The 23559-nt window shown below is 44.6% G+C and overlaps 1 protein-coding gene across 2 annotated transcripts in view; it reads left to right on the forward strand.

The window, feature by feature from the left end:
* The window catches only part of SLCO3A1 (solute carrier organic anion transporter family member 3A1), a 295928-nt gene extending 286105 nt beyond the window's left edge, over positions 1-9823 (forward strand). The window contains exons 10-11 of one of the 2 annotated variants that reach the window (XM_005602811.4): positions 9-251; positions 9158-9823. In XM_005602811.4, the coding sequence (XP_005602868.3) occupies positions 9-251; positions 9158-9240 (326 nt within the window). In that variant the 3' untranslated portion in view covers positions 9241-9823. Of the gene's footprint in view, positions 1-8; positions 1475-9157 lie in introns of those variants that run through there. The other variant, XM_023650742.2, reaches the window with a different exon arrangement.
* The last annotated feature ends 13736 nt before the right edge of the window (positions 9824-23559 follow it).

Raw genomic sequence — 23559 nt, forward strand, 5'->3', positions numbered from 1 at the left:
TCCCGCAGGCTTCATCCCCCCACCCCTCATCTTTGGGGCCGGCATCGACTCCACCTGCCTGTTCTGGAGCACGTTCTGTGGGGAGCAAGGCGCCTGCGTCCTCTATGACAACGTGGTCTACAGATATCTGTACGTCAGCATCGCCATCGCGCTCAAGTCCTTTGCCTTCGTCCTCTACACCACCACGTGGCAGTGCCTGCGGAAAAACTATAAACGATACATCAAAAACCACGAGGGCGGACTGAGCACCAGTGAGTTCTTTGCCTCTACTCTGACCTTAGACAATCTGGGGAGGGACCCTGTGCCCGCCAACCAGACACATAGGACAAAGTTTATCTATAACCTTGAAGATCATGAGTGGTGTGAAAACATGGAGTCCGTTTTATAGTGACTGAAGGAGGGCTGAACTCTGTATTAGTAATCAAAGGGTCATTTTTCCTAAAAAAAAAAAGAAAAAAGGTTTCCAAAAAAAAAAAAAAACTCAATACACACAGACACATACGCACATGCACACACGCACACATATACACGACCTTTGTCTTTTTTCTCAAAATCAGAGCCAGACAGGATTCAGAATAAAGAAAGCATGGGATCATGTTTTTGGTGTGCGACCTGCTGGGGCTCAGAGTCTACTCTTGGAAGGCACCTCGTGCTTTTTCAGGATGCCGACAGCTGCAAGCAACAGGCACTGGCAAATTCAGGGAACAGTGGTGGCCAGCTTGGAGGATGGACATTTCTGGATATACATACACATACAGAACAAAAAAATATTTTAAAAAAAAGTCTACTATGAAACACAAGTTGACAACATTGCCAGGATAAGCACTAGTGACACACCCCGTGCCACCCTCCCCCTCCACGGGGCTGGGGAGGCACGCAAGTCGGAGGAACGGAAGCTCGCTCCTCTCTCTAACTTTCGCAATATGGGTCACTGTGTAGACGACTCACCCAGTCTGCATGTGGTTCAAGGCCCCAGAGTTCTCTCAGCGATGCTAATGGGTGATCCGTGCTGGAGTCTGTAATTGGCACCTCTCACCAGCTCCATTTCCATGTTCAAGACTGAGGGCCCAAGGGGGAGCGGGGCTTGGGGGGCCAGCACCTCACCTTCCCCCCGCAGCACTTCCCAGTGGTGGGCGCCCGCCTCCCCCCCCCAGCCCCGCAGAGTGACCTCAGGAAGCAGTGGGCCTCGCCTGGCTATGACTGACTTCGCTCAGAGCCGGCGAAACCCAACATAGTCCAAGTCATTTGCTTACATTTGCCAAACATTTTGCCATTTTTAAAGAGAAAAAAATGCAATGCATATGAATTTCAAACTGTTGTATGTATAATCCTCTAATACTATTTTTAACTACTTCTAAAATCTGTGTTAACCCTTCAGTCACTAACACAGTTCTCTCGGCCGAATTTATTATGCTGGTTGCTTTTACTTTTCTCCTTTTTTTAATGCACCAAAAATATAATGTGATTCAAGGGATGCAATTAATCTATTGTAATTTTTTATCATTTTATCCTCATTTGGATATTCTGTGAAAACAACAAGAATATACAATGTGTTACAAGAAGAAAAAGAAAACGCTTGAAAAAGAGAGTGTATATGCAGCCTTTAAAAGAATCACACTGGAGACAACAGGGGATAATGTGATGAATTGCAAATCTGCCTTCTCCTTCTCGCTTTATTCCCCGTGATTCAGTGATCACTGTCACGGGAAGCCCTTTTATATTCATGTTTCACATTCCAAGAGGCGTTCTTTTCAGCCTGCGGAGGAGACTCGCTTAGATGTGGGCTGTGTGTATGGGCGCGGTGCTTCTGGGGAGAGGCAGGAGAGAAAGAACAGTTCCATAGCACAAGCTGTTGAGTGGTCTGTGGTGTCTGTGATAAGGAATAGACCCACAAGCTCCTGAAGCTCCCTCCTGGCCAGTGCATGGAAGTGTCAGTAATGTTTTCTGGGTCAGTCTTGAACTAAGAGGCCTTTGTGTGTGTTTTGAAAGTGGCTGAACCTCAAACAGCTAGAGAGCAAACCTCTCGTTGTTTGGGGTAAGAATTATGGGAAAACCTCTTGCAGCCAGCAGACTTGGCCTTATAAGGCCATTCCCATAAGGGGACAGAGCCTATGTGCAAGTGCACACATGCTCACACCCCCGCTTAAAGGGCCCAGTTAACTTACCTTTCGTGCATCTTCTGTGACCTTTGTCCAGGCCACTCATGGCCCTGGGAAAAACCTCAAGGGCTGTTTGGTTTGGTTTGTTTGCTTTTTCACCTCAGACACATATTTGCAGTTCACCCAGAGGGCAAGAAAAGAGTCAGGAAAGGAGAAAGGGGATGGGGAGAGGAGTGCTGTGCCAAATTTTTAACTAACGCCGTAAATGGGGCATTTGAGTGACAGCCCGAAACTAGAGAAACGCCACTGAGGAAGGACAACCACAAGAGAAGCTTGTGTCGTGGTGCGCAGCCACTGTGATCAGCTGCCTGGGACAGGATGCTTCCGAAACAGCCCTTTCATCTGCTTAGTTTTAGTCTGCCCTTGTTGGTGAGAATGGGGACACTCGTCAATATGTTAACCAGTAGACAGCAGGATTGTTTTCCAGCCAATTCATAAAATATGTATGCTCTGTCACTCCTGAGGTTTTGAAACCGTTCTGTAGAGGTTTGGGGTTAGTTTTGCTTTGAAAATGTATTGCTAATAGGTCACTGCCCTCAGATATCATTGCATAGCTGTCCAAACTCGGTACACACACATTGAGGCCCCATAACGTAGCGTTTCCTGGGGCTATTTGTGTTTTTTCAAAAACCGGTTTTTGAAAACTCTTTGCATTTTGGATTTTTTTCCCTAAGATTTAGAATGAATGAGAATAAGATATTAGGATGACAAAGGAAAACAACTCCAGGGCTCAGTTTTATCAACAATTGGATATAAATTTAAAGTCCCCTTTTGCAAATGGCTCTAAAGTGTGTGGTGTCACCTTTTAAAGTTTTAATTTCTCTCATATACTACAGAACAGAAAACCTAGCCTGCTTTTAATTTTGCTTTTGTGCTACAAAAAAACCTTTGTACATACAAAGATCCGGTCCCTTGGTTGGTGGGTCTTGAGTGGTATTTTGAATGAAGAGATTTCCCGGTAAGGTCTCCATTGGACTTAACAGCAAAGAAAAATGTAAGGGATGGAATAAACTAAAAAGGGAACACGCAAGTTCTCTTCTCTTCTGCTACCAACTCCTCCAGCATCTTAGGGGAACATGCCCAGGGATGGATGAAAAGGTCTCCCTTTGCTGCCCCTTTGGACAGATTTTTCACTCCTCCATACAGACCAAGAAGGTTTTTACCAATATTCTTCCCGCGAATGAAGTAAACCCATTTCGTAAAAGTACCCTTCTCTCTGGGGGACCAGCTCGCCGTCTCCCTTCAGCCGAGGGTGTGCACAGTCAGGGAAGATTGGCAGCTTTACTCCCTTCTTCCCGCCTCCACAGAGGAAGGCTGTGAAGCTCCAAGGCATCCTGGGGACACTACCACTCCAGAAGCCCACAGCATGCGGGCTTTCCACACAGCTAACGAAGGAGCAAGAGAGGCTTCCTCTCATGGTCCCCCTTAAGGAGTCTGCTAGTAGCACTTAACAAGCAGAGTAATTAGGGGAAACCAAGAGCTTCTAAGGAATCCTTTGACAGACTTCCTAATGTCTCCCAAGCAGGAAGGAGTGTGCTTCTCCCTAAAAATCGCTGCTTTCTCACCACCTTACAGTGGAAAGTCTCCTCTGGTGATGATTTTCAAAGTTTAGTTTAGTGGTGTCTGTACATTCAGGTTCCTGATTCCACTTCCCTGTCCCCAGTAATGACCTACAGCTTCCCCTCACTCAGGCATGGCAAGATTTCCCATCCCTTCTTGTTGTAAAGCACGCAGGCCTGAGGTGACCCACGGAAATGTTCCGCACAGGGGCAAACAGCCAGTCCCCAGGATGAGAGCCACACCACTCCTGAGGAATTTTCTCAGGGAAAAGGATTCTGCCTTGGTTGCCAGTGGATTCTCTTCCCCACTTCCAGAGGAGGCCATTCATTGAGGAGCATGTAAAGTGGAAATATATACATGTATATTCCCAGAGAAACTCTGGGTGGAAAAGTAGCTGTGAGCTCCCCATGCACCTGCAAGACTGGTTTTCTTGCTGCCTGCTGTTCAGGTCCTGGGAAGCGCGGTTTCTCCACCCGGTCGGGCCTGCCAGACCTGTATGCTGTGCACTGCTCGGGGGGTCCTGAAAGCACTCCTCAGCAGTGTTAAGCAGTAAAGGTCAACATGTAGAAATCAATGTGGCTGGTCATACAGTCAAGAGCAGAGGGAGAAGGACAGGATAAACTTCTGTTCCAGTTTTGTGGAGTTGCGCTCTATTTTATTGTTGTTCGTGCATTTGGTTTGGTTTGGTTTGGTTTGGTTTAGATGAGAGGAAAAAACCAGGCAAGCACTTTTTTAGTCCAATAGACAGAATATTTGCTGTCTTGGGCTGTTTTGATCTGTCTTGATGGCTTGGAGGAACCAGGCGTTTGTCCAGAAGCTGGGAGAAAGTACCAGACAGATAGCAGACTTGATTGCTCCCCTGAGCTCATCCCTCTCATCAGCCTCCTCTCAACCAGGATCTGTGTTTCCCTTCAGGTTAAAATCCAGGTCAAACTCCTACAAGCTGCCACGTTCTCCAAGAGAAGGTGCTAGTGGATTTAAATTCAGCCTCAAAAAATAGTTTGGGACATAAATGCAGTCCTCCTCCTCCTCCCTCTGCCCTTCCTTCCTTGTGCATTATACCCACCTCTCCCAACTCAGTCCAAGTTCTTGAGTTCTCAGCAGCTGTGAGGACCTCATCTCATAGAGCAACTGGCACTAAATGTCAGCCTTTGGACCTAGCCCCTCTGGGGTATTGTGATTGCTCAAGAATAAATTGGTAAGGGGGCCAGCCCAGTGGTGTAGTGGTTAAGTTCATGTGTTCCACTTCAGCCGTGGCCTGGGGTTCGCGGGTTCAGATCCCGGCCACGGACCTAGCACCGCTCATCAAGCCACGCTGTGGCAGCATCCCACATAAAATAGAGGAAGATTGGCACAGATGTTAGCTCATCGACAATTTTCCTCAAGCAAAAAGAGGAAGATTGGCAATAGATGTTAGCTCAGGGCCAGTCTTCCTCACACACGCACAAAAAAAGAAGAAATTGGTAAAACAGAAGAATCTCTAACTGGTGGAATATGCAAGAAAGATATTTTTGTTCAGATGCCACTCACAGGGCCGGTTGCCTAGGATAACATGTAGAATCTACACTCTCTGCACACAGCCACCCACCCACGCCTCCCCTTTCTCACATCTGTAGGTGACCTCAGACTGCTTGGTTATCATGGCAAAAGAATATGAGTTAAAAAGCCTAAAATGGGAAATTCAAAAAGCAAAGCATCGCCTGTATCTCAGAAATCTGTGACTGTCGTGGAGACGGGGACAGAATTCATACTGCTCAGAGACTATCCACGTGGTAGCATGATTTTCCTTTGCATGGTTAGTGTCATTTGGAGGTACGCGGTATGAGCTTGATATTTTCTAAACATATTTATTCACTCATTTCTTTATTAAAACTTTGGCAATATGCCGGGCCCTGGACCAGATACAAAACGTGGAAAAGACATGGTCCTGTCCTCCAATAGCTCACAGTTCAATGAGCCAGACAGACCTGAAACAAACAAAAGCACTAGAATGCTGTTAAGAGCTGGGTCAGTCTGTCTGTCTGGGTGCAAGGCACGCTGATTCATGGTGGTGGTACGTTCTGCCTTGTGGCATCGAGAATCGGGATGGTTTCAGAGAGCTGGTGCTGGAAACCAAGAATTAGAGAGCAGTTCACAAAATTTCTGTAAACAGCCAGGTGGTAAACATTTTAGACTTTGAGGACCAGAAGATCTCTGTTGCAACTGCTCATCTCAGTTGTAGCATGAAAGCAGCGCTAGACAATGCATGGCTGCAGTGGGCTGTGTTCCAGCAAAGCTTTATTTGCCAAGGCAAGCTAGGGTTGGGTTTGGCTAAGGCCCATAGTGTGCTGATCTCTGTTCTGGAGCGCAGGCTGAGGTCCGAAGCAGCCCAGCATGTCTGGGGGACTCGAGCAATTGAGGCTGCTCTAGCACGGGCTGAGTCATGTGTTGGAAGGGTCCTTCAGCCAGGTGTCCATCAACCCTGATGTTCCTGACCGCAGGAATCTAATTCAGGGATCCCATTTTCCAAGAATGAGGTAAGTACCCCGTTATTGTCAGGTTTATAATTGAAGGCAACATGTCTTTCTCTTGTGAAATGAGGGGAACTTGAACTATACAATCAACAGTCCCTTCCAGCTCTGACACTCACTTGATAGTTCCACCAGAGTAATCATCCTTTTTCCCTAAGGGAAATGAGCCTAGAAATAGGCATGGGAGGTGAAAACGTAGGAACTAGAAAAAGAAGGAATCCAGATACTGAATGGTATTTCAAATCTCCTCCCTCCTTCCCATCAACATAAAACATTGGCACTATAAAGCTAATAGATAAGCCAGGTGGAATAATTGGTAAGCTCTAATAAACTAACAATCATAGTAGCTAACATTTACCAAGCACTTACCATGGACCAGCTTATTACATGTATTAGCTCGTTTAGTCTCAATAATAGCCTGTGAGGCAGAGACGGTTATTAGCATCAGTTTACAGGAGAGGAAAATGAAGCTTGGAAGGGTTCCAGAATTGGCTCAAGGTCACGAAGCAGAGCTGGGAGTCAAACCCAGGGCTATGAATCCAAAGCCCGTGTTTTTAGCCTTTGTGGATATTCCCCCCCTACCGGGCAGACTTCAGAGACCCTCCCCACCTTAGGGACTGCTTCATCAGGAAGACTCCGGCTCAAAGGGACTGTGGGGCCCCACACCCTCTCACATGCCCCCTGATATAGCAACCAGGACTCCATGACAGCTATATTGTGTGGATGTCCGTGCTTCCTGTGTTATTCCTGGTCTAAACCACAGAGCTCAGTGATCAATTTGTATGGGGTATTCTACCGGAAGTGGACAGGTAAGAGGAAACGGGATTCCTGCATTCTAATGCTTTCTGAAATGCACGTTCAAAGCACTCCTCAGTGCTGGTCATCAGCTCCAGTGGAGAGACCCAGACACCTCTCCCGCTGGCACCACTGCATCCACAGCATCAACTTCAAGAGCTCAGCCCAGGGCCTTGAGACGCAGTGACACAGGTCACCCTTTGGATATGTCTTACTCTATTATCAGATACTAGGCTTTTAGGAACAGAGTTTCTAGACTTTTCTATTTTTGTGCTAATGACTGAGGCCAATAATCACTAGGTAATGATTAGCATAAATTCTGAATTTTTCCATAAGGTAAAGTGATTATGTTCTTTTGCTATGAGCAAATGGAACAACATAGTAAATTTTCTGGAGGTTTAACATTCTGTAGGTTGAGATTTTGTCATCCCATTAAATCCCTTGAAACAGTGATTTTCTTAAAGTCATGCTAACTTAATACAAGATAACTCTCATGGAGATATGTTTGTCGAGACAGTTTGGTTTTATAATCTAAGGCCATAAAATGAATTGGAAGTATGCAATGTAGGAAGTTGCATTACAAGAGGAACCCCACTAACACAAATTGTGCTCTGGTCCAGCACCTTTAAGGAAGGAAGGGGTTGGGAGCTCAAGTTTATTAAGAGCCTGCTTGCCCACGTGCCAGGTGCCATAAAGGCATGATCCCAGGTCATGCTCCTAGCAGCTTTCTCACAGCAGCCCTATAAGGTAAGTATAATTTTTTCCACTTTACAGATCAGAAAACTAAGGCTGAGTAAACCCAAGCTTCCCAAGCTCACACAGCTAGTTAGAAAAGTCAACAGAAGCCAATGCCAGGTCTGTCTGCCTCCTGAAGCAGTGCTCTTTCCCCTATGCCACATAGCCACCAAAGTGAGAACACAGAGCTGGCTTCTTAGGAAGCTCCGATGAGGCCAACAGGGCATCTCTTATCAGGAAAACCCCCACAGAAGTCTGTACTTTCATAAAGAAATGAGCCAAGAGCTAGCTGGAGGTGAGAACCTCTGCAAAATTTAGCCTACAGGCACAGGAAACTAAAATGAGAAAACTTTTTTACATTAATAATGAAACATTGGAGACATTTAAAAACACTCCTCTTTCCTTCCATCTTAGCCACGTCAGCAGAAGCTTTCCTCTGTCTTACTCATTCTGCACGCAAGAACCAACCCCAGCTCTCTTGCTTCTGTCCCACTCTCCCCAAGCCCCTGCCCCCAAGGCTTCCAGCAGTTCCCCCGGGACTACAAGAACCCGAGCCTTGGGAAAGTCGAGGAAGGATGCTCCAGAAGCTATGGGCTGCTGCTTCTATAAGTCAGATCTCAGCTGCAAAATCCCAAGGAAAGGAGTGACATTTCCAAATTGTCACCTTTTGTACCAGCGAGTCAGAATCTAAAGAGGACAAGTAAATGAGTGGGGACTGGTATGGCCCCCCTCTGCCTATCATTGAACAGGAAAGCTGCATGTCACAGTCAATGAGATCTACGCAGCTTGTAAATCATCACAGGGACTAGCTGAGTTCTTAATGCCTTTTAAATGAAGCCACCGCATCTATTTTGGAAGTGTGGCATAGGCTTAAAAACCTTGCTCCAATGAGATTGTTTCATTCAGCATGCAGTAAAGATCTGTGGCTACGTGAGAAAAACTGGTCCAGAATGCTAGAGGAGAGAGCATGACATTAAGACGCAGGAGGTCTTCTCTGGCCCTTAGCCACCTCTCCAGTAGAGACTACAGTGACACTTCGAGTCCTAGAACACGAAGTCTGTCACTGGTGATTTATATAAGATAAGGATAAGTTCATGACTGGCATATATCTGTTTAATTCTCATAGAAGAAACATCCACGTGGGTGTTGGTATAGTTACATAGATAAATATGCTTCTCAGAAAGATGTGGCCTTGCAAAGGGTCTTTGGGCTTAGAATCTGGGGGTTCCATTGGGGTTACATGGAGCAAAACCCAGCATTTTATTGACATGACTTCCTGCCCTTTTCCGTTCCACTGGAAAGCCATGATACTATTATATAAGCCTTAAAAAAAGTAGGAAAACCAGAAAAGACCGATCTCTCTTTCCTCTTGGCTCTTCTTCCCTCCTCCCCCTTTAGGCACAGAGTACCAAGACATTGAGACTGAGAAAACCTGCCCCGAGTCACATTCACCTTCAGAAGACTCCTTTGTGAGAAGCTGAGGGCCTGGCCCTCATCCTCTGCCTGCAGAGAACAGCCTGACACTGCCCGCACACTTCGCGGGCCTGACTTAGTGTGCTCTGCCCGCCCGAGAACCCAAGGGGCCCTGTGTGGATTCTCCGGCCAGTGTGTGGTCCTTTGAGGCCCCAAGCACAGGCCTGTGACGAGGACTAAGGAGGCGGCTGTGGTCAGGAGTCCTCCAAACCCTCGGAGTAGGCATTTTTCCCGGGTCCCTCAAGAGTAATATTGAGCCGGTATGCAAATTCCCTTATGCCTTCCTTCCGGTGGCTCCTGTCGGGGTGGCCTGCTGACATGCTTTAGAAAACCCCAACTTGGGAATGCTGCTCTCACCGAGGGCTCCAACAGTTCTGAAATCGGCCGAGATTGGATTTTGTTAGGAGAGTTCAAAAATCACCCTGCTTCACAGAATGGAGGGGGAAAAAGCACATACTCAATAGATTTTGAGTGTGGTATTCTGTATTTTTGCAGCTTATATTTTCCAGATGAGCAGTTTAGAAATATATGATGTAAAGTACATACTGTACGTTTGCTGAAAATTATATTAAAAGCACTATTTTAATTCTTCCTCTGTCTCATGCTGTAATCTCTATTATCTTTCTCTCTTGTGCCTCTGGATAGGACAATCCTAAAAGATTCTTTAGAAGAGTGTTTCTGGCTGTGTGTGTCCTATATTTATGGGCTTTGAATTGTTCAAAAGAGCATGGTCTCTGGAGCCAAAACAGACCTACGTTCAAATCCTGCCCCCAGCACTTGCTGCCGGTGTGGCCTTGAGGAAGGGATCTGACTCCTCTGATCCCCAGTTTTATTATCTGTAAAATGGGAATATTGACACCTGCTTTCTACATTGTGGTAAGACTTGAGATCCCGTGTGAAGGCACCAAGCACAGTGTCTAGCACAGAATGGGCACTTGATAAATGGTAATTGTTCACTGCTACCCACCTCTGGCTGGAATGAGATGCTCCACAGCACTGATAGACTTGTTGAGACATCCCATCGTCCTGTACTGTTACTGTCTGGTTTTCCTTTCCGATTCTCCCACTGTCTGTGAACCCTGGGGAACAGGGAATGGCCTTCTGTCAGAGTATCTGCCTAGTATAGGACGTGACATTTCATGGACGACCAATATACAATTGAATGAATGAATGATGAACCAACAGCCTCAGACTCATCAGCCTGTCTGGCTTTAACTACAGTCACATTTCTCAGAGGCAACGGCAGCATTTGCCTTCCCTTCTCTAAGTCCATAGACGCTCCTACAAGCCTCACCATGGATGGAGCTCCAGTCACCTTCCCAATCCTTGCCAGGCCTTTTCCTAATTAGCTAGCTTCTCCTGCACATCCTTAGTCCACTGACTGGACTCCTACCTCATATAGACAGGTTGGCCAGGTGGATGCCTGCCACTGACATGCATCTTAGAGTCCCCGCTACATTCGTCACATCCCTGGCCAGACTGGAGCACCAGGAACTGATGCTCCCCCTTCACCTTCTGAAGAAAAGACCCCAAACAGCCCCAGTGCTCTTGTGGGGCTGGTCACGTTCTTCCTATCTCCTTCCAGCCTGGATCTTGCACTCTTCAGCCCCACCGTTGTTTGCAGTTGAACTAACCTTAAATCAAAGCTTGTCAACCTAGCACCTCCCTCAGCCTTGCATTGTCTTTTTCCCTCTGGAGTCAGGAAAGGGTGTGCTTGGGTTAGTTACCTTCTCTGGGGCCCTATTACTTGGCCCATTGATGCCTTGAGAACTTCTTTTTTAGCCTGGTCTTGTTACTTATGTGATGGTTTATTTTTTGCAAAGCAGCATGATTTATTCTCTCCGGCAGAAAAATCTCAAGAAAGTGCAATTTCAACATTCTCTGTCCTGATGTGAAAAGATGCTGAAGCAGCTGAAAGTGCGGTGAGTGGTTCCTCATTTGCACTGGAAATTCAGTTGGAGGCAGAAGAAGAAAGCAGGAGAGGGTATTGCGCCTAGCGTCCATGCTTTCAGACCAAAATTTGACATTTGTTTTTCACCTACACTTCACTTTCTTTTCTCTTGCTACCTTTTCCCCCCTAAAGGTGGTCAATTTATGGAAAACTTACTCTTCCTCCATTTTATCTTAACTTCACAAAGACATATTATTTCTTGTTTGGAATCAAGTTATCCATCCTTCAATATTTAAGCAGGTCCATGAGAGAGCCATTCACACAGATCGTTCAGCCAACTCCGGGAGAATAGACAGCTTATATTAAACTCCAGTGCCATCTCTTCCCAAGGGCCTATCAGCTACCATGGGCCACCAGGGCTTTGAACCACATACACATTTGGTCCACCTCGATCCAGATCTGAAAATCCAACCTGACCTTTTTCTCAGTCTCCGTGAAAGGGCTAGTCATGCACCCAAGCGTTTGGCTCAACCAAAATAGAAACAGCTGTTTCTGTGGCCTTGCATCAGAACCACTAGCACATTCACTTCACAGAGAGCTGCTTATTGTTTTCCCCTTTTAGGCCTTGTTACTTTAGGAACTGCTGCTATCGAACTGTTTCCGTAACTCTGCGGAGAAATGTCTATAGTTAATGCACAGAGCAGAGACTAGCTTTTGCTTTCCAGAAAGCACTTAAAAAAGGATCTTACCCTTCCTAAGTTCTAGTGTTCCCAGGGATGGGATGCACAAGCATGTGGTTACTGGACCCCCACAGGAGGGCTTTTTAGATCTTTATAAGTGTTTCAGTGGGCAGTCTTGCTTCTGTGTTCCTCACTAGGGAATTAAGGGATGAGATAAAGAAGGCGATTAACCCTGAACACCAGCTATATAAAGAACAGCCTCAGGGACTCCAACTTGATATGGCAGAAGCCACCAGCCTCCTTTGGAAAGGGAACATTTTCCTATGAGGCTTCTCTACATCTCTGTCACTGAGAACTTGGCCACAATCCACAGGTGCAACTGGAACATCTTCCCAATGAGATGGACGTGGGAAGCCTCCAGCCTCATGCTTTACACCCCCAGCTTAGCAACGAGCTCTTTTCCTCTTCCCCCAGATGCTTAACTCGCCCCTGTGCCTACTCTTCAGTTTCTTTGGGGAATTATTCTCTATTGAGGCAACTATATTTTCCTAGTAAAATCAGTGCTCAGTATAGATAAAAAAAAGAACCCAAAGAAAATGGCAGTTGCTTCAGTTGTTTCTAAAATAATCATTGGCTACCTCTTTAAGGTTTATGCAAATGATTAGGCGTTACAATGCAGTGCTAGAAAAGGCATCATAGGTCTTGAGCATGATGGTGGAGATGAGATTTTATTTAAATAGCAACTGTGCCTGTGAATGTGACCCTTGAAGGAACATATCGTTGTAATTTCCTCAGATGGCCTCAGCGGATCAATCCCAAAAAAGTCACCAAGGCAGCTACCGGGGAGGAGAGATCCAGAACTGAGACCTATGCTGGGTTGAGGACAGGACTTGACAAGTACTTGGAGGCCCTCACTCCAACTTGGTCCCACCCTCTACTTCTTAGCATCCTACACTTCTTGGGAATATGAGCATTGGGGCGGGATGGTTAGTGGTTCCTCCATTCGGTCCGTATGTCAAACTGATGTATGCTAGGTTTCAAGCAAAGACATGATTTTTAGTTAAAACAGACAGGACACTGTGAGGTCCTCTGCACAGCATAGGCGCTGCATAGCTGGGGCAGTCAGAGAGCAGGAAGGCTTGGTGGAAAGAGCAGGTAACAGGTTTGCATCTCAGCTCAGCTGCTTACTAGCACTGCCAGGTTAGCAAGTCAAGTCATCACTCTGAACCTCATCTTTATGTGAGTCTTTAATGGGAAGGTTTCAGCCTCCTTGGCAGAGGCATCATGAGAATGCAATGTATGTACAGCCCAGCGTCAGTCCCTCTGGGACTCAAGAAGTAATGAGTTTCATTGCGAAATCTTATCCTCGGCCATATAAATACAAACCAGCTTCTGTTTACCAATATTTGCTACCACTCTGTTCTTTAGAAATCCTCTTTCCTGCTGGGTAGCTGCTCCTGTAATGACTTCCCAGTCAATTCCTTAATTTTTTAGTCATTTTTACTTATTAAAACAGCTTTGCTTTGCTTGTTAAGATCCGGTACTAACCATTCAAGAACTTCAGGCACTTGTTCCATTCAGACCCTCCCCGACAAGGGCAGTCCAGACCTGTGCCTCTGGGGGCCTGGATGGATAGGAAGCAGGGTCTGCTCTCTCCCACTGCCTTCCTCTTCCCTGCCTGAACTCAGCTCCAGACCGAGGAGTGGAAGCTGAAAAAAGAAGCATGGTTTGCTTATCGGACTTTCCGTGGCTAAGCTTGCTCCTGTCACTGGGCATCTCTGCTGCCTGAGCCCCTTCTGTAAAGGGGCCCCTCCACACCCATCTCTCCAGTGCACTCCTCCCCTGCCTGCTCTGATGGTGACAGGACAGCTCGGCAAGCCCACGCACCCGGCTTGCAGGATGTCAGCCTCCCCTTCTTAATATAACCCCGAGCTTTATGAGCAATTGCTTTCCTCAATTTTGGGGCAGAAAATCAGTCAACACCTCTCTTCATAAACATCGCTTCTCCTCCAAAATGGCGACTCACCCTCTTCTACAGCCCTTTTGGTGTGAGGGCAGGGGGCACACACAGGATAGGGAGAAAGAGGAGGAGTTGGGAGTGCCAGTTTTTCTGAAGAGGGAAAAACCCACAAGATCTCCCCTGGCACGCCACACCGCCAAAATATGCTACTATCATCAAAAAAGAAAGGCCAGTCAACGGGTGGTACTGATGACAGGAGGCTCCTGCAAGAGAATTCTCCCAGTTTTCCATACTGAACAGCCACCTTGCACCTGAGCCCTCAGCACCTTCTGGCCTTCAGGTAGTTAATTATTCATGGGGGTCACACTTACTCAGAGTATTGATCCAGGGCCTGGTATGGAGCCCTGTTCCCTGTGAGGCCCTGTGGAGAGATCCAAGCAAGACATGCACTCAACAAATCTACAATCTAGATTGAGGAAACGCAAGCCTCCATAGAATAAAAAGATCTCTATGATATACTCTACGTTCAGGTGCTCTTCCTGAGCAACAGAGTCATGAGAGTAACGGGAAATCAGAGAGGAGGGAATTCCTAAACACCAGCGTAGCCAGATGAAGCATTCTCAAGGAGGTGGGGTGGAATAAGGCCTCAAAGGCTCCAGGTGTGATGGCTTGGCCTGTCCATTGGAAAGGGTTTCTGGAAGGAGGCAGGCAGTGGTTGCAGGAGTAAAATCTCTATGAACAGACACAAGGACCATGATAATGTACCAAGCACTTGGCTGAATTCTTTGCAAATGCCGCCTCATTCAAGCCTTGCAAAGACCCTGTGAAATAAGAATCATTTCATTCCAGCCTGTTGGCCTGGGTTGTTTGAATCTGGGTTCCTCTACCTGCCATCTAAATGGCAGTGCTTTCCTCGTCAATAAGGCAAAGGCGATCATGCCCACTTCATAGGAAGATTGTGAAGATTCAGTAGGGTGATGTATATAAGGGACTTAGTGCTGTACCTGCCTAGAAAGTGTCCAAGAAAATAAGGGCTCCTGCTCCAATTGAGTACATAGGAAATATGTTGTCTCCTATTGCCAGGTCATCTGACAGAGGATTAAATTTCTAACAGAGCTAACTTGCATGGGTAAATAATTATAACAGCAATTATCTCCCAGAGGACAATTATTTGTCATCACCATTTGCACCCACTGAAATTACACGCATAAGCGGCAAAGTCACCCAGTGGCAGATAAACGTAATTAAATTGGAAGGATGACATCCAATGGCTGATTGGATTAATAAAAGAAATTTGTTCCCCAGAGGTATTTCAGAAATGCTTCTCCAACTAGATCATATTTTTTGAAAGCTTGTACTCTGAATTCAAATCATGTATTAATTCTTTTCCAAAACCCAGCATGCATCCAATCCTTATAAACACCATGTACTTCTGAGAAGCTATGACTACGATGGTTTTATAAAACCAGAGACACAGACTTCCTCATCTTTTTATCAGAATAGATCCATAGAAGCCAAGGTATTTTGTGGTGAAGTCAATTTGGCAAATATCTCAACTGAAAAATATGTGACCTGATTTGAGAAGTTTATTTTAAATAGTGGCCAATGAATGTGATATAATATGGTCATTTCACAAATTTAGATAATTTTTTATCCTTAAGCTCTCCAAGTTATCTAATGGTCATATGCACATTTATCTCAAAATGGCTTTAAAAATTGAGTTTACAAACTCTTTATTTCATTCTCATGAATTCTACAACAAACTAGTAATGATTAGTAGGGTCCAAATTTATGGACCCTGAATGATAAAAGATTTTTCTTTTTCCTTTCTGAAGATGTCCAATACTCTAATTGTTCTTATACCTCTGACATAGGTCTAAGTTTTCATTTCTAAATCTTTGTCTACTGTTTATCACTCCTAAAGCTTCAAGATCATTGGCATCTGTTAGTTACATGAATTTATATGCAACTTTTCATTTATGAGTTTTGGTGGCAGTCTACACTGGCCTACTTCTTAGGTGCTTGAAATACTTCCATGACATAGAGATAAGGAAGGCATAAAATTTTCTTTTACCACCAGAAAAATCTCGAAGAGGAAAGGTGTCTTTCCCAGTAGTGCTTACTTCACTCCTGCCACCAAGGAAAGTAAAACCATCTGGTTATTGAGTTCCAAGATGGTGGCCAGAGAGAGCCACAGCTTTTACTGGCCTGTAAGAGCATTTCAATCACTTTCATATTTTCACTCATGAAAAAGAAATTTTCCTACAAAGCTATTGCAGAATTAAAAATGGGTACGGGTACATGCAACATCTACTGCACACTTGAACATGCCCTCTGAGTCTAGATCACGGTTAGCTCTGAGAATTTCAAGCCTCATTGAAATGTACTCTTAAACCAAACCAAGTTCATTAATTATCGAACCTGGTAAGACTAAAGCTGAAGTACAACCAAGTTGGGACTATGCTCAACCCTTTGGAAGACCATTTAATGATCTTTCTAAATATCTACCTGAAACTGAAACTTATGGTGTTAGAAGGATTCTTGTATTGTCTTTTTTCTTCTTTTTTTAATGTAAGGTCATCTTTTGTAGACACTAGTATGAATGTGATTAGACCATCAGTAGTTGTGCGTATATACTAGTAATGTGGTGAGTTGATGTTTACCACTTCTCTGCCTGTGTAGGCTCAGATTCATGGTCATCTCTTATGTGCAGAAATCTGCACATCCTTCTATCTGGGGCAGACAGGGTGTAGAGACAGTTGTGTTGCTTGAGTACTGATGAATATAAATTTCCTACTGGCTTAGCTTTCAAATTTCTAAAAAAGCAAAATGCAAAGCCATAGCTACAAAAAAGGCTGAACCCAGCCCAGTTCATTTACAAAGGTTTTATTATTTTATATTGATGATAATCACAACAACAATGATGACGTTGCTCTTTCATGAGAGCAGCACACCTAACCTATGAAAATGCCTAACAGAAATGTGCATTATTTATTTAAAAACAAAAACTGTGAAACCATCTTCAAAGACAAAGGAAATAACTTGAAAAATAGAGAGTATTACCATATTCCCAGATTGGACAGCCAAGTACTTGGAAAATGTGATTTCTCCCCAAAAGATTTCAATGTAATCCCCAAGAAAATCTCCATAGGAGTTTCTATGGAAATTCACAAACTGATTACAAAACTCAAATGGAAGTGCCCAAGAACAGCCATGGTTATTCTGAAAATAAAAATAAAAAAGAACAGGGGCCGGCCCGGTGGCGCAGCGGTTAAGTGCGCACGTTCTGCTTCAGCGGCCCGGAGTTCACTGGTTCGGATCCCGGGTGCGGACATGGCACCGTGTGGCAAGCCATGCTGTGGTGGGCATCCCACATATAAAGTAGAGGAAGATGGGCACAGATGCTAGCTTAGGGCCAATCTTCCTCAGAGAAAAGAGGAGGATTGGCAGCAGTTAGCTCAGGGCTAATCTTCCTCCAAAAAAAAAAAAAAAAAAAAAGAATAAATGAGGAGTAGTTCTTTCAAAAATCAACATGCTAATTAAGATCTAGTACTTAAAAAGGTGTGGCGTTCGCACAGGACCACATAAATAAATCAAAGCTCAGAATAGCATCCATAAACAGACTCTTATACATATAAGGACTTAGAATATGTTAAAGGAGAGCATTTCAAATTACTGGGAAAACACTGGACTATTCAACTAATGGTTTGGGGAGAGTGATTTGGAGATGAATTTGATTCATTGCCTCTCACCAATGAAAAATATAAATCCTACATGCTTTACATAGCTAAAAGTGTTTAAAAAACTATAAAGATTTAGGAAAAACAGAATACGTTGATGGTTTGGAGATTTTCTAAAAAGATCCAAAATACAAAAATCCATAATTAAAAGGATTGATAGATTTAGATTCCACCATTTCAAAATTAAAATATCTGTATAATCTAAAACAGCGTATCCAAAATCTAAAGAGAGGAGAATATTTGAAACAGCTATAAATGACAAAATATTACTGTCAGACTATATAAAAAATCTCTACATATCAACAAGAAAAAGAGAATCAAAGCTGCTGCTTTACACAGCTCCAGGGGCTGCCATTGCCATCATTGTCTGTAAATCCAACAGAAAATAGAGCGAATAATATGAATGAGAAGCTCAGAAAAGAGGAGTCACATATGTACAATAAGTATTCAAACTTCCTAGTAATCAAGGAACTATTATACAAATCTTTAAAGAATTAAGGATCATTTTTACCTATCGAGATGGTAAAAATTTATTTTGATAATCTCTTGTGTCAGGGCGCAAGGTAACTGCTGTTCTCAAATGCTGCTGCAGTGTCAATTGGTACAATCATCCCACTAGACAATTTGGCAATGTCTATTACACTTTAAATGTTCATATGGTGAGATCCAGAAATTACATTGCTCAACACCTATCCTAAATAAAGGGGTGGGGTGGGGACAGAGGAAGGAGGTACCATGGTATGACAGGATTTGGGTCTTCAGGATCGCTGGTGATCAAGAATTGAGTTCCTGGCCACCTTCTCATCTTTAGCCCATCATGACCTACATAAAGAGCATGGTTGGGCACTTAGCTTCAATTCCTTTTACCTGACATCCTGTTATAACCCGACTGTCTCCATTGGTCTAAATCCCACCTATCCTTCAACATCAAGCACAAATATTATAGAGAACCATGGTGCTCTCTAGGATCAGCTCATTAAGCTTGGCTTTTTGCCAACAGTTCAATATCTAGTTCACATAATAGCTCCCATGTGATGTCTTACACATCCCAGTTATCCCCAGGGTGATCATATTAAAGCATCTTTAAAACCCAGATTGGCCCCTCCTCTGGGGTCTTACAGGCAGAAGCTGGGCTACGGAAGGCTCAGTGCACCAGCCAGCTCGGTGGTGAGTCACTGGAGATTCTGCTGATCCACATTCTCCCCGCTACTCTTTCACCAAGAGTGAGTTTCCCACTGGATCCCACAATCCTTTGCTCTCACAGCACTTATACTCATTGTATTAATCATGTTTAGGTCCATATGCTATGTTCCTCTATTGAGACATATTCCTTACAGACAATATCTATATCTTGTTTAATTCTTTAGCTCTGACAGTGCTTAAGATAATACCTGATACATATAAAAGTACACTAGATATTTTTAATGCATTAAGTAAATTTCCTGTCCAGTAGCCTAAAAAGGTAAGTTACGCTGCCAGGGGGAAGATCTGATGCCCAGAGCCATTCTAACCATACACATCTTCCATGACTGAGCAAATCTCTCCTAAGTTTACATGAGGAAGACCAGAACTGAAGTGTCTTGTTCTTCTCCATCTCTTTTAGCCCAATCCAAATCAGCCACTCTGGACTGATAATTCTTTAGGCCTAGATAGGACTTTAGAGTTCCCAAGGTTACTCTATACTCAATTGTGATCTTTCTTGATTCTCCAACAACCCAAAGAAATAACTGGAATTCTGAGGGTTAAGTGACTTACCCAAGTTACTTGACTGGTAAGTGACAGAGCTAGAATTAAGAGCTTAGTGTGACTTTCTCCAAGAGTTGAGTGTTTTCCCCTCCACTGCTTCTTCTGTCTTTGCAGGGACATCAAGAGTCAATTCCTGATCTGAGGTGCAGGCAGATACAGCACAGATCCAGTACCCAACCCTTGCTTGGGGATACCAGGATTTCATTTTCAAGTAGGTTGGATTGCTTGGGTCCAGGGACCCATATAAGATTGCATAGCCTCTGGAGAAATAGTGGACATTTGTATCAATTCTTAGTCCATCCTTGTAGGAAACAACTATGATTTGTCCATCTGGCTAGAGTGGAGCCCTTTTGTCGGGAAGGACAGTGGCAGGCAATGGGGGACCTTTGGGGTTATCAGTCTTGCTCTGAAGTGAGGAATGCATGCTCCTCAGCAGACTGGAACATTCAACATAGGCACCTTCTGGCTGAGAGACCAACATCATCTCCTCTGGCGACAATCCAAAGCCCTCCACACTTCCCATAGTTCAGGGACATCCTGAACTTTAGATTGGGGACCCAGTTCTGGCTGAAGTGAGTTCTCCTGCCCCTTGGTCCAGTTTCCTTGCTGTTCATTTCCAAGAGCTACATTCTTCCCGGATATTCTGAGTATAACCTGAGTTAGTTACACATTCCCTCTGAATCTATCCAGTACAAACTCTGCAGAATGAGCCACTCTTTTTCTAGAAGAGTGAGGTCCACAGTCTTTTCTCCTGTGACTCTGCTGAGGCCAGTTTACAGGGATTAAGGTCAACTCACCTTGAACACTCAGAGCCTCGGAAACTGCATTTCCTTCTCTTCCAGAGGTTCCACTGGCTGTTGGCCAGCACAGTGGAGATGAGGTCACTTCAGCTTAGGTTAGGCAGACCTAGATAACTGTCCCCTGAATCTACTGTATGTTCAACCCTTCTGGGATTCCTTCTCCAAAAGACCCTCAAGGCAGACCCCAAGGATTGTTCCAGAATGCACCCTCTCCTGGCACATGAAACCACAGCCTCACCCGAAAAAAACCCAACACCCACCAGAGTAAACCAGGTCCAGCCTGAAGGATGAGGCAGTTTTCACAAATTAAGCAGGACAATTTCTTATTATGCCAGATGGCAAGAGCAAGTGACCTGTGGTGAAGCAGCCACTGCTGTTTTCCCTCCCTCTTACTGCTTTACCCTCAAAATGAAGATTATCCCAGAAGGCAGCTGAGAAATAAAAATAGCAGCTGTTATTTATTGAGACCAAATTAAGTAGGAGCCACTGTCCTATGTATTTTATATTTGTCCCCACAATCGATTTTATAGGGTAGTCCCTACCTCTGTGACTTCTTTCTCCTCGAGAGGGCACTGGCCTCTCCTTTTCTAGTTTCAGTTGGAAGAATGACATCAGTTAATGGATTTAATGGTAATGGTAGATTCTGGAGATCAAGAAAATTCTTTAGGTTCTTCTTGGAAAACTTGCTATTCTAGTATGGTGAGACAATCAGCCCTTGGGAGGGCCTGGTAACATCGTCCCCCCAAGCCATCATGTTGCTGACCCTCTATGGGCTCTCTTGGGAAAGGATACGCTATTAGTGTGTGATGTCCGTGTCATGAAGTGATTCAGATTTCACAGAGATTATGACATTTGAGATAGCTGCTGGAGGAGCAAGAAAATCCCCTGGGTGACTGCCCACTCTGAGGCTTCATGGGCCTGGTTTGCTTTCACTCAGTATCAAGGTCAGAAATGATGGTGGTGAGAGCAGAGTGGAGACTAGGAAATGTCAGCAAAAACACACCACTCATTGAACATGGCCACACCCAGCGAAATGTCAGCTCAGAGATTGGTAACAAGATTCTGTTGGCTCAGGCTGCTTGGGTGTGTGTGTGTGTGTGTGTGTGTGTACATGCACATGCATGTCAGAGGAGAAAAAAGTGGTCAGTAGTAATGCCTTAGCAGAGGTAGTGGCAAAGGCCACAGTGTTGAGCAACAGAACTTCGAACAACGATGGAAATGCTCTAGACTGCACTGTTCAATATGGCAGCCACCAGCCATGCATGCTTTTGAGCATTCAAAATGTGGCTAGTGCAACTGAATTTTTAATTTAATTTGATTTTAATTAACTTAATTAACTTAAATCTAAATCTAAATGGTCACTTGCATCTAGGGACTACTATCCTGGACGGTGCAGGCGTAGAACATCACACTATAGCCCACTTGAAGAGGAAGAGGCTGGGAGGTGTGACCTTCTCCTGCAGAGTTTCCAAGTCAAAGGCCTAGGAAGGATCCCTGGGCAAGTATTAGTCTGGATTCCTCAAGAAATTGGAGGCACCATCTCTTTTTCTTCTATAAGAAAAAAACGTCTGCTGCAAGTTATAGAGACTGAAGTAAGGTCACTATTACATTCCCATTTCCCCATCACTAGCTCTCCAGAGCTAGGTCTATCTCAGCTACTTCCACACGCCTCTTCTGAGAAATTTCAGCTGCTGTCTACCACTGCTGGAGGCCCTAGGAAACTCTTGAGACTGTTTCAGTATATTTCTGCCTAAAGAAATGCCAGGCAGTCGTTTCTAATTTATTCCTCCCCATGCCATGCTGGACTCAAAGGGATTCTACAGAGCCTGCCAGCTCCCCAGGCTCTGATCTAGCAGGAAGACAGGACCGCTCTTGAATCATCCTCTAACCTACCTGGGGGTTCCATCATTAATTACCCCACCCTGGAATGATTGACAGGAACTCAAGGCACCTTCTTAGAACCACACCAGAGTTTACTGCTGGGTCTAACCCACTCTCTGATTCTCTCCTCTCTCTCTCCCATCTCAGGGGATTTTTATTTAATTTAGTAGAGAGGGGGAGGAGAGAAATTGCTTCCAATCAAGCACCACCCTTCAAGGCCATAGATTTTGATACCTAAAGGTCAAAGCTTTCCCAAACTCTTCTCTCTGCTTTCCTGCTCTGCCAATGCTTTGTTGAGGTAATAGATGCTTCAAAGGCTAGTTAAATGGGAAAGGACTAAAAGGTTTAATAAAGGGAGAGGGGAGCACAGAAAACTAGAAACATGTTGTATTGCTAATCCTGCAAAATATTTTTATGCCACCATAGGCATGGAGATAGAGACCCAAAGTTCAGAGGGAATCTGCAGCAAGATTTAGAGAGCCTCTTTCTCCCATTCCAACCTCCAGATATCTCATAGCTGAAAAGATACCCATCCACTTTTTCTCAAAAGGAAAAAAAAATGGTATTGAGAGTCCCTTTCATTATGTGCCCATGCCAAGAGTCTGGCCTTGCATTTGATCTGATTTGCAGGCTGGAGCCTGGACATGTTATTTTCTTCAAGGACCTCTCCAGGGTTGCAGTCAGCTAGCACACACACAATCCAATGTGAATGCTGATGTGGTGGAGTTCATGGCCAACCAATGATCGCCAGTTCCCTCTGCCCAGTTTTCCTCCTCACTTCCATCTCCCTGAGATCAAAAGTAGCTACGCTGAGTGTCTGTACAGCAGAGGATGAAACAAACTGAAATCCCCCCCCTTTCCCATCCCAGGGTAAAATAAGCCCCCTCTGGTTTCCAAGGATCATTTCTGTTTCTAAAGGTAGCCCCGTCTTATGGAAGTTGAAAGGCACTTCCCATGGCTGAAGACTCTGAGTGAAGCCAGAATGGAGTATCACATTCCAATCCCTTCCCCAGAGAAGGAAGAATTAGCATGCCCTGTACAGAAGGTAATCTAGACTAGAACCAGTAGAAATGATAGACCCAGATGGGGCCATAAGCTGAGAGTCAAGTAGTGCAACATTGAAGAAATACACATTTTCCATTTCTTTCTTGAGTGGGTGGCTTCTTATAGAGGAAAACCATAGCAAAACCAGGAATCAAGAAAACAACTCAGTCATTTTCTGACCACCAAGAAGTTCTGTGTTAGGCCTGTCTCCAGGGATGTGCATCTTGCAGGGAGGCTGAGGTCAAAAGGACAGTTAACTAGAACACAAAGCAAAATGATGGCAAGCCCTTTAAAATGGGCAGATACAATGATATCATTAATATGCCCTTTACCCTGAGGATGCAGTGAGAGCTAAAATAGAGTCTCAAACAATTTAAACATGTTTAACCTCTCCGTGTCATTGATGCCTTAACTTCTTTAGCTAATATTTGCTGTGCACAAGATCTGTAAACTCTTTGTAAAGTTGGGGGCTTGTTTCCTAACTTCTAAATGGAAAGGTGCACAGAATATCCACTCTGATCCCAGATAGTGCCACATTCTCAGGGTGAGGGAGAGGAAGGAGACAGGGCGGCCAGCACCCGTGGG

The sequence above is a fragment of the Equus caballus genome, chromosome 1 (genome assembly GCF_041296265.1).
Source record: "Equus caballus isolate H_3958 breed thoroughbred chromosome 1, TB-T2T, whole genome shotgun sequence".
Lineage (NCBI taxonomy): Eukaryota > Metazoa > Chordata > Mammalia > Perissodactyla > Equidae > Equus > Equus caballus.